We start from the raw sequence: 11,121 nt of genomic DNA on the forward strand, positions 1-11,121 counted from the left end.
GGGCGTCCGGGAGGGCGTCTCTGGAGGCTGGCTGCAGACGTCGTTACGGAAAGAGTGTGTGTGTGGGAGGGGGCGATCAGGGATAGATCCATGTGGTTCCACACAAATACTTCTGCAAAGTATTCTCTACGTCGAGGAACTTATATTGTACGAATGAAGTAGATCTTGTTCGGCTGGAATGAACCTGATCGTTTTCTTAACAACAAACCCCAAACTCTTAAAAGCAATAACAACAAACTATAAAGGCCTCGGGTGGCTGAGATCTGGAGGGTAGGGTTGGAAGCCAAGCTAGGCAGAAGTGTCTGAAAGACTCCCGGTCTCTAGATAACCAGCAATAGCTGGAAGCCTGGCCCAAGTGGTACAGTGCCAGCCACGAGCGAGCCCGTCCGGAGAGCAGGAGACCCTCCACGCAAGCCATGGAACGGCCACACACAAAAGAAATAGATTCTAATGAGGTAAAGGGCGAAAGACAACTGGGATCACAGAGCCCACGGTCATCTTCTCACTTGGAACCAGGTATAAGAGGGCTTTCTCTCTCCCCCCACCTCCTCCCCCGGAGAAAGAGGGACCTCTATGAAACATAAGTTTTATGTTACAGAATAGTGTCACTAATTTAATCAATTCGACTTTTAATCTTTTTTTTAAGGGCAAACTCTGATGGCCGGAGAATTTTGATTTTTCTTTCCTTTTAGTGTCCACGACGACCTTTCAGATTTTTTCTGGAATATTTCAACATCCCTTCGAAATCATGTCCAAGGACAGGCTCCCGCCGGAAGGCCTTCCCCTGAGAGCACCCCCGACGGGCGAGGAGGCGCAGATCACCGACAGGACGTTCTTCCTGGACGCCTCCCGGCAGGGCCTGACGCGCATCCCCTCGGAGATCCTGGCGCTGGGGGAACTGGAGGAGATCCACTTGGAAGGCAACCAGATAGAGGAGATCCCCGCCGACATCCAGCGCCTCAAGAACGTCAGGGTCCTTTACCTGAACAACAACCAGGTGCGGAGCCTGTGTCCGGAGCTGGGGAGGCTGAGCAGCCTGGAGGGCCTGGACCTGAGCTCCAACCCGCTGCTCCCGGCCTCCCTGGGCGTGCTGTCCTGGTTGCGCGCCCTGCGCGAGCTGCGCCTCTACCACACCGACATCCGGGAGGTCCCTGTGCCCCTCTGCAAAGCCCTCCATCACCTCGAGCTCTTCGGGCTGTCGGGCAACCACTTGGAATCCCTGCCGAAGGAAATCGTGAACCAGACCAAGCTGAGGGAGATCTACCTGAAGCAAAACCAGTTCAAGGTCTTTCCCCCGGAGCTGTGTGCGCTCCACAACCTGGAGATCATCGACCTGGACGAGAACCAGCTCACGGCGCTCCCGGACGAGGTGGGCCACCTGCGGCGCCTGCACAAGCTCTACCTGGCCTACAACCACCTGTGCAGCCTGCCCGAGTCGCTGCACCTGTGCGGCCGCATGGCCGTGCTCGACCTGTCCCACAACCTCCTCCACTCCCTCCCGCACAACCTGGAGGAGCTGGTTGAGATGACCGAGGTGGGCTTGAGCGGGAACCGGCTGGAGAAGCTGCCCCGCCAGGTGTGCCGGTGGCCAGCGCTGCACCTGCTCTACGTGCATGGCGCGGGGCTGCGCTCGCTGCGCTGCTCCATCCGCAGGCTGACCAACCTCTGCTTCCTCGACCTCAGCCAGAACCACCTGGACCACCTGCCCGCACAGCTCTGCTCGCTCAGGAACCTGGAGATCCTGGCCCTGGACGACAACAACCTCCTCCAGGTACCGGCCCGCTTTCCTTGCGCAGGTCCTGGGGTTGATCTCAGTCCCTGAGCTTTGACACTCAGGGACGGCGCTCCACCACGTGAGCCACAGCTCCACTTCCAGCTTTTTGCTGTTGTTGTTGTTGCTGCTTAATTGGAGATAAGAGGTCATTGGACTTTCCTGCCTGGGCTGGCTCCCAACCTCGATCCTCAGATCTCAGCCTCCTGAGTAGCTAGGATTACAGGTGTGAGCCACAGGTACCCGGCTTGCTTGCTTTCTGTCTGTCTCTCTCTTTCTTTCTTTCTTTCTCCCCCCTCCTCCTCCCCCTCTTCCCCTTCCTCCTCCCCCTCTTCCCCTTCCTCCTCCTCTTTTCTTTCTTTCTCCCCCCCCTCCTCCTCTTTGTTTTAATGCTGGTCCTGAGGCTTGAACTCAGGCCCTGGGCCCTGGTCCTTAGCTTTTTTTTTGGGGGGGGGGTCTGGTCGTTGGGCCTAAACTCTGGGCCTGGGCACTGTCCCTCAGCTCTTCAGCTCAAGGCTAGCACTCTACCACTTGAGCCACAATGCCACTTCTGGCTTTTATTCTTTTTGTTTATGTGGTGCTGAGGAATCGAACCCAGGGCCTCAGGCATGCAAGGCAAGCGTTCTACCACTGAGCCACCTTCCCAGCCCGGTCCTTAGCTTTTTTGCTCAAGGCTGATGTTCTACCCTTGAGCCACAGCTCTACTTCTGGCTTTTTGGTGGTTAACTGAAGAGTCTCATGGACTTTGCTGCCCAGGTTGGTTTTGAACTGCTACTCACAGATCTCAGCCTCTTGAATAGCTGAGATTACAGGCGTGAGCTACCAGTGCCCAAGTTATTTCTTTTTTCCCCTAAACACCAATAGCGATCACAACTAGTAGCTAACATTTAGGTAAAACACGTGTGTGCCAGTCACAGGTATGTGTTTTACATTGGCTTTCTCATTCAATCCTTGCAGGACTCTGGTCCTCGATGAGGTTAATGGCAGACAGTGAGCTCAACATCAAATGTTTCCAAATCTGCACAGCCTGCAAACGAGAGCCAGGGGTCCTAGCAGGCTTAGGGCCTATCTAGATTCTTAATGGAGACAACCTCCACACAGGGCTTCAGTAACCAGGGGTTTTTCTGATCTATGTATTTTAGTCCTCAATGTTCCACTTAATAGAAACTGAACAACAAAAGCAGCTTTGTTCCTAGGCAGTGCATACGCCCCCATGTGGTCAGAGTCGCAAGATCAGATCGGTCCCTGCTGCACTGTTGAGACTCACAAAGAAGTGGAGCTGTGTCTCAAGTGGTAGTGCACCAGCCCTGAGTTCAAGCCTCAGTACTGGTACAAAGAAACAAAGAGCCAGGTGCTGGTGGCTCACATCTGTAATCCCAGCTACTCAAGAGATTTAAGAGTCATAGTTTGGATCCAGCCTGGGCAGACAAATCCATGAGACTTTTTATTTCCAAATAAGTAGGAAAAAAAGTTGAGGTGTGACGCAAGAAGTCGAGCAAGTGAACAAAAAAAAAAAAAACTTAAAAGTGCAAGGCCCTGAATACAAACCCTACTACTGGTAAACAAAAGAACAAATAATGCATAACAGTGAAATCAGATTGGCAATGAGATAATGAAGGACCTCCAGATTGCAGACCTGCAAATGTACATACTACACATGCGAACACGCACACTGCTCAGCAGCAGAGCTCAGTTGGTCTACTTCTTTTTTTTTTTTTTTGGGGCCGGGCGTGGGGCCTGAACTCTGGGCCTGGGCGCTGTCCCTCAGTTCTTCAGCTCAAGGCTAGTGCTCTACCACTTGAACCACAATACCACTTCCGGCTTTTGTCTTTTTGCTTATGTGGTGCTGAGGAATCGAACCCAGGGCCTCAGGCATGCAAGGCAAGCGCTCTACCACTGAGCCACCTTCCCAGGCCCTCAGTTGGTCTACTTCTGATGTAGCACTTCAGCTCAAACCCCACAGCCCAATGTCTTTGCTGATTGTTAAAAGCAGTCTTACCCGAACCCTCTCTGTTTGGAATGCTTCTAGTTACCTCCTGAGTTGGGCTTGCTTTCAAAACTGAAGATACTTGGACTCACAGGAAATGAGTTTGTCTCCTTTCCAGAGGAAGTGTTTTCTCTCGTGTCTCTAGAGAAATTATACATCGGGCAAGACCAGGGAACCAAGTTCACTTATTTGCCAGAACAGGTTGGAAAACTGCAGGTAAGCCTCTGTAATAAACAGAAAAGAAGCACCCTGAAGTTGGCTTGTACTAAGAGAACAGGGGTCCACATTCTATTTTCTACTTCATTCAGTGATTTGAATATGTTGAGGTTTTTTGCTGGCACTGAACCCCTTTTAATGATGAAGAGGCCATGTAGTACTTCTTTTTTTACCCGTGTGTGTGTGGGGGGGGGGTGGGTGTGCTAGTTCTGAGATTCAAACTTAGGCCCTGGGCACTGGCCTTGAGTTTTTGTGCTCATGTGGTGCCTGGCATGTATCTTTCTTTTTGTAGACATGGAGTCATGCCTCTTCCCATTTCATTTCCAGTTTTCTAAGTAACTCCTTGACAATGGTACTGTTTTGAGTTAAGGTGTTATACAACTGACATGGCTGAGAGTCAGAGTGACGCCTACCATGTGTAGTGATGAGGAATCTTGTTGCACTAAGTTTATATTGGTGATGGGTCCATGTTACTGTGTCAAGCCACAAAGTAATCTTATGAACAGCAGCTTTATTAGCCTGCCTGCCTCTCCCCTACCTCTCTGTCTGCTAGTACTGAGGCTTGGACTCAGGGCCAGACCACTGTTCCTTAGCTTCTTTGTTTAAGTCTGGAACTCTACTACTTGAGCCATACCTCCACATCCGGCTTTTTGCTGATTAATTGGAGATAAAAGTCTCACAGACTTTTTCTCCCAGGACTGGCTTTGAACCACAATCCTCAGATCTCAGTCTCCTGAGTAGCTAGGATTAAGGTTATGAGCCACTGGCACCCACAAGCAGGTCTTCATGTATGCTGCTTTGTTTTTCTTCTTGAAAGCTCTGAGGATTGAACTTAGGGCCTACAACTTGCTAGACAGGTGCTCTAACTACTTGAGCCACTGCCTCAGCTATTTTGGCTTTGGTTATAATTCATATAGTCCAGACTGGTCAGGAAAAAAAATAACAGGCTTCCCATGTAGCTGACAGGCACATACTTTTGATTTACAGCTTTTTATTGCTTGGGCTAGGGCCTCTCAAACTTCTTGATCAGGCTGGCCTCAAATCTGATCTCAGCACCCTGAATAACTGGGATTACAGGCATGAGCCACCATGCCCAACTGATTTATGCATTATTTAATGGTTGCATTTTTCATGTGTCTGTTAATAATGCACTTAATAATAATAGATAATAACTCTTTTTTTTTTGGTCGTTCATGGTACTTGAACTCAGGGTCTAGGTACTATTCCTGAGATTTTCTGCTCAAGGCTAGCACTCTACCACTTGAGCCGCAGTGCCACTTCTGGCTTTTTCTGTTTATGTGGTACTGAGGAATTGAAGCCAGTGCTTCATGCATGGTAGGCAAACATTCTACCACGAAGCCAATTTCCAAGCCCTAAATAACAACTCGATGATGGCTACTACATAATTCCCAATCTTGGAACTAAACACTGGCAGGGACAACACAGGTAATGCTGCTCACCATGACTTAGAAATTCCATTTGGATTTCTCCATTCCTTACCCTCTGTTCATAGATTTTTTTTTGTTTGTAATCTTGCTCTTTGAACATGTCATACACAGGGCAAAACACAAATGTTAAATTTTTGCTCAGTAAAGTTGAAAAGTAGTTGATTCCATAGTCTGCATGTTATGGTCATGTCCTCTTAGCCAATGTTGGTTTGATCATTGCAGCAATTGTAATTTGGAAGTAACTTCTAGAGATACTCTGATACTGAAAGGGACAAATGACAAATACACTAAAATTATCCAAACTATTTCTCCATAAAGTTCCAGTAAAACAAAGTTCCCATGCTCTCTTTTCCTGCACAAAAGAAACTAAAGTCTAAATGGTTTTACTAAAAAAGATTTTTTTGATGTTAGCTTGTGTGTGTGTGTGTGTGTGTGTGTGTGTGTGTGTGCCTGTTTGTGTTTGTGCATGCTTGTGCATATGCACATGCATGTGAATACCATGGCTTGAACTCAAGTCCTAGGCACTGTCCTTTTGAGTTTTTACTCAGGGCTAGTGCTGTACCATGTAAGCTACACCTCCATTTCTGTTTTTTTCTTCTGGTTACTTGGAGATAAAAGTCTCAGATTTCCCTGCCTGGACTGACTTTGAACCATGATCTTCAGATCTCAGCCTCTTGAGTAGTTAGGGCTATTATAGGCTTGATGTTGGGCATTTAAATATGTTTTTTCCTATATCTCAATAGATGATTTCCCCCTTGAGAGTACATGGATTCTCACTTTGATTTGAGTTGTGAGTGAAGATAAGGCTCACTGTGCCATACTTGTGTTGTTTCAGAGTCTTAAAGAGCTGCACATAGAGAACAATTGCCTCGAGTACCTTCCCATATCTTTGGGGTCATTGCCTCATCTAGAAGTTCTTGACTGCCGGCACAATTTGCTTAAACAGATCCCAGATAGCCTTTGCCAAGCACAAGGTGAGGAAACTTAGTATATCTACGGCTTTATGGAATTTGAGGGCAGCAATTTGAGGGATGCAATGAATGGCTTCCCTCTTTTCTGAAAGACCAGGACCTAGGTTTGGAGAGGCTGAGCCCTAGAGGGAGGCCAGGTGTCTCCCTAACCATCTTGTAAAGGCCAGTTGTAATCTGAATGAAAAAGAGAATAAGGTCATAATTGCTAAGAAACTCAGCATACATCTCTACTTGTATTATGTCCATCCCCAGCAATGGATTGTTGTATGCATACTGTTCGCTAGTATTTGGACTTGGAGTTCAGAAGGAAATTTTCATCCAGCTTATTAAGTCACTGGACTAACAGGAAAAGTATTGACTCAAGAAGGTAAAAATTAGCAAAGGGACTTTTGGAACTATATGACTGACTTAGAAAAATCACATATGATCTCTATGTAACCACACAAACCTTTTCCAATAGGTTAAGTCCTTCCTTCCTTCCTTCCTTCCTTCCTTCCTTCCTTCCTTCCTTCCTTCCTTCCTTCCTTTTTTCCTTCTTCCTTGAAACCATGTTGCTGGGCTGACATGATACAGCTGAGCCATGCCTCTAACCTTGTTTTTCTTTTCATTTTTAGAACAGGGTCTCACTTCCTGCCCAGCTTTCAAGCTCCCCACCTGTGCTTCTGTCGGCCCACTTTAGGTTTCCTGTCATGATTGGGATCAGAGGTGCTTGCCTTAGCACCACTGAGGCAAAATCTTGAGTGTTCTGCCTAGGCTGGCCTGGCACCACGATCCTACTGATCTCACCCTCCCTTGTATAACGCATACATGCCGCTGCATCCAGCTATGCATTAGGAAATGGTCTCATGAACTTTTATGTTCGCACTGGCCTCAGACACTAAATCATATTCTCTTAACCTCTTACATAGCTAGGTTTGTAGGCATGAGCTTACTGGATGTTGGCTTTTTTTTGGGGGGGCGAGGGGGGTAGTTCTGAGAATTGAATTCAACTTGTTAGGCAAAACACTCTACCACTTGAGCCATGCCCCCAGTTCTTTTGCTTTTAGTTTAGTTTTTTTTTTTTTGAGGTAAGGTCTCACAGTAATTTGTCTAGGATGTACTTGAACATTGATCCTCCTGCTTTACCTCCCAACTAACTGGGTTTATAGGAATGCACCACTATGCCCAGTCCCTAAATCATTCTTTATTTGCACATCTTTCCACCTACTCATGAATCCATTTATCTGCTTACATTAGTTATACAGAGAAAAATTTCACTGATACTGTGTTCCTAAGATAAATTCACCATTAAAAAAACCCAAAATAACTCTGTCCAGATTTGAAAGAGCTGCTGCTAGAGGACAACTTGCTCACAGAGATTCCAGAAAACTTAGATCAACTAGTGAATCTTCAGGTTCTGACCCTGATGGACAACCCCATGGAAGACCCACCGCAGGATGTTTGTGCCGGAGGCATCCAGAGCATCTGGAAGTACCTGAAGGAGAAGAAAGCCAAGAAACTAAGGGCAATAAGGGTAAAAGCAGCACAGGTCCTTGTGAACGTGTTCACAATTGCTTTGGGAAAAGGCCCTCATATCCACCAAAGGATCTGTGGGTCTGTGTTTATATGCATGTACATGTCTTTTGATTTTGTGCCAGTCCTGGAGCTTGAGGGTCTGGGTGCTGTCCCTTAGCTGTTTAGTTTTTGTGCTTCACTCAACACTAGTGCTTTACCACTTGTGCCAGGTCTACTTTCAGCTGTTTTGGTGGTTAATTGGAGACAGACTTTCCTGCCTGGGCAGGATTCAGACCAGGATCTTCAGAGATCAGCTTCCTGAGTAGCTAGGATTACAGGCATGAGCCATGCCATCCAGCTTACACATGTCCTTCCCCCTTCCCCCCCCCCCATGTCCTTCTTGACATGAAAATCTCATTCACTTTTTGTTTTTGTCTCCAAGGTTAAGAGACTAATTTTACATTTCGGCCCTATGTTATTGTCGTTATGTTTCCTCCCCTTTTTTAATCAGAAAAGAAGCCTACAAAAGGGCAGGGGGTATAGGTCATGTGGGAAGTGGAAGGCTTTATGTAGCTGGAACAGTGTTAGCAAGGAAGGGTTAAGAGATCAAGGAGGACCCTACCCTGGTTGCACACTGAGTAGCTAATTCTAGCTCCTTGGGAGGCTGGGATCAGAGGATGGAGGTTGGAAGCCAGCCTGGGCAGGAAAGTCCCTGAAATTCTTATCTCCAATTAACCATCAAAAAACTGGAAATGGAGCACTAGACTTGAGCAAAAAAAAGCTCAAGGTAAACAACTAGGCTCTGAGTTCAAGCCCCAGGACTGGTATACTCACAAAATAAAAAGAGATCTAAGAGGTCAAGGGAACAGGAGAATCACAGAGGGCACTGGAGCCAGGGTTAAGTTTTTTATTTTTATTTTTTTTAATTGTGAAGATACTGTACAGGGGGATTACAATTACACGAGCAAGGTAATGAATACATTCCTTATCAAGCATTGTTGCCTCTTCCTTTGTTTCCTCTTCCCATCTCTGCCCTCCCAGTCCCCCTCCCTCTTCTTCCCCCCCCCATAATAAAGCTTTTATTCTGTTTTTGTTTTTGTTTTTCCAATCCTGGGGCTTGAACTCTGGGCCTGGGTGCTGTCTCTGAGCTGCTTTTTGCTCCAGGCAATCACTCTACCACTTGAACCATAGTGCCACTTCTGGCTTTTTTGAGTAGTTTAATGGAGAAAAGAGTCTTACTGAGTTTTCTGCCCGGGCTGTCTTCAAACCGCAATCCTCAGATCTCAACCTCCTGAGTAGCTAGGATAACAGTCATGAGTCACCAGCACCCAGCCTTTTTTTTTTTTTTTAATTCTTTTAGTCAAAGTTTTATTCTGGAAGAAATAGGGAGCTACTGGGAGCTTCTTAGAAGTGTCTGCTTTTGGAGGAAGGGCAGGGCTGTTCCTGTGTTGGTGGACGGGAGAGGAGGAGGCGAAGAATAAGTGTGAAGTGGCTTTTGAAGGACCTGAGCACCCTTACCATCAGGAAAAGCAGGACACATGCTCTCTGATGTTCCTCTTTGCTCTCACTACGCAGTGCCCTTCTTCATCGCTCGCTCACCATATTCCAGGCACACACTCCTGTATTTGTTGTTTGTCCCAACTGGTTGTGAATTCCACAGTCAGGGATGTGAGCATTCCATTGCTATTTTCCAAATGTCTACAACTACCTGGCTTACACAGGATTAAGTGTCTTGGTTTTTGTTTTGTTTTGTTTTCCTTTTTGTTTTCTGCTTGAAAGAGTGACAGCCTGGCTGAGAAAGATAGAAAATCAAATCAAGCTTGGAAGTCTAGTCATAGCCTATTCTCCATGTCACTAAGACCACAGACCAGAACAGGGAGATTTCACAGCCTCCAGATTATCATCATCTTTGTCCATTTTTGGTTCCCAACCACAGGAGATCTGAGGCTGAGTGAATCAAGAGAATAAGGATTGACTTTGAGTTCTGGTCTATGAGATTAGGAAGAGGAAGGACATAGTAATGGCATCTGTTGAGACTGTCCTAATATTGCAAGAGTGCTTGTACAGAAGAGAGATTAAATACCAGAGACAGCCTTGTTTGAAATGATTGTCTCTTGTAGTAATAAATCCAGCTTCACTGAGAGCAAGAACTCACTCCCAAGAGGGCCATTAAGCTCTTGCAACCCAAGCTCCTCTTAAAGGTCCCACCTCTTCTCAATTCGATTACATCTGGAATCAAACTTCAGCCTGAGGTTTCAGAAAGGCCAGGCCATATGCAGACCTTAACAATAATGATTCAAAGGGATACTAAGCTTGTATTGATCTTGTTTGCAGATTCAAGCGTGGTGGCGTGGGGTCATGGTGATTAGAGGCCTAGGGAAATTTGAAGACCTAGTAAAAGGACGAAAGAAAGGAAAGTCCTCTCCAAAAGATAAAAAAGATAAAAAAGCAGCAGCTGCCGCCGCCGCAGCAGAAGCAGCAAAGAAACCTGGAAAAGGGAAGCCCGGAAAGGGAAATAAGAAATAATACCGTAAATCAATGAGTTAAGGGTGTTAACCCGAATGGATGTTGAAGCCACAATGTGAAGCGTTCAATGCCAGCCACACACACAATTATCTGTCAATTTATAGCTACTTGTAATAATAAAAGATTCTTCTTTTTACTTAAAGGTGTATGCAAAGATACCTGGGAATTGCTTCAAAATAATGTGGGAAGAAAAAGGTGATAAAGTTTCAAATGAAACCAGAGAACCAGATAATAGGGATTTAGGGGTTCATTACACTATTCTGTCTACAAAAATTTACCAGGCGCTGGTGGATCACACTTAAAATCCTAGCTACTCAAAAGGCTGAGATCTAAGGATTACAGTTAAAGGCAGCCCAAGCAGGAGAGTCTATGAAATTCTTATCTTCCAATTAACCACCAAGAGACCAGAAGTGGAGCTGAGGCTCAAATGGTAGAACACCATACTTGACTAAAAAAGGCAAGAAACAGGCCCTTAGTCCAAGCCACAGAACTGGCACATGGAAAAATAAGGAAGGAAGGAAGGAAAGAAGGAAGGAAGGGCTGGGCGCTGGTGGCTCATGCCTGTAATCCTAGCTACTCAGGAGGCTGAGATCTGAGGATCGCGGTTCAAAGCCAACCCGGGCAGGAGAGACCGTGAGACTCCTATCTCCAATAAACCACCAGAAAACCGAAGTGGCGCTGTAGCTCAAGTGGTAGAGCGCTCGCCTT

At 46.4% G+C, this 11,121-nt stretch overlaps 1 protein-coding gene across 2 annotated transcripts; it reads left to right on the top strand.

Annotated features, from left to right (window-relative positions):
• Nucleotides 1-20: 20 nt before the first annotated feature.
• Nucleotides 21-10,549, top strand: Lrriq4 (leucine-rich repeats and IQ motif containing 4). 2 transcript variants are annotated; one of them, XM_013016173.1, is made up of 6 exons: nucleotides 21-516; nucleotides 693-1,771; nucleotides 3,801-3,974; nucleotides 6,258-6,396; nucleotides 7,710-7,906; nucleotides 10,222-10,549. In XM_013016173.1, exons 1-6 carry the CDS (start codon nucleotides 417-419, stop codon nucleotides 10,411-10,413), a joined length of 1,881 nt encoding a protein of 626 aa, XP_012871627.1. In that variant the 5' UTR covers nucleotides 21-416; the 3' UTR covers nucleotides 10,414-10,549. The 2 variants fall into 2 exon arrangements, with proteins under 2 accessions (XP_012871627.1, XP_012871628.1); XM_013016174.1 differs by having other exon boundaries at nucleotides 454-516; nucleotides 647-1,771.
• Nucleotides 10,550-11,121: the final 572 nt, after the last annotated feature.

The sequence above is a fragment of the Dipodomys ordii genome, unplaced genomic scaffold (genome assembly GCF_000151885.1).
Source record: "Dipodomys ordii isolate 6190 unplaced genomic scaffold, Dord_2.0 Scaffold30, whole genome shotgun sequence".
Lineage (NCBI taxonomy): Eukaryota > Metazoa > Chordata > Mammalia > Rodentia > Heteromyidae > Dipodomys > Dipodomys ordii.

Excerpts from the sequence above, each read along its gene's own strand:
- Lrriq4 (XM_013016173.1), top strand. The coding sequence starts at position 417 with ATGGAACGGCCACACACAAAAGAAATAGATTCTAATGAGGTAAAGGGC. Across the intron at positions 517-692 it reads ATCTTCTCACTTGGAACCAG|TGTCCACGACGACCTTTCAG; the intron begins GTATAAGAGGGC and ends CTTTCCTTTTAG. Across the intron at positions 7,907-10,221 it reads AGAAACTAAGGGCAATAAGG|ATTCAAGCGTGGTGGCGTGG; the intron begins GTAAAAGCAGCA and ends TCTTGTTTGCAG.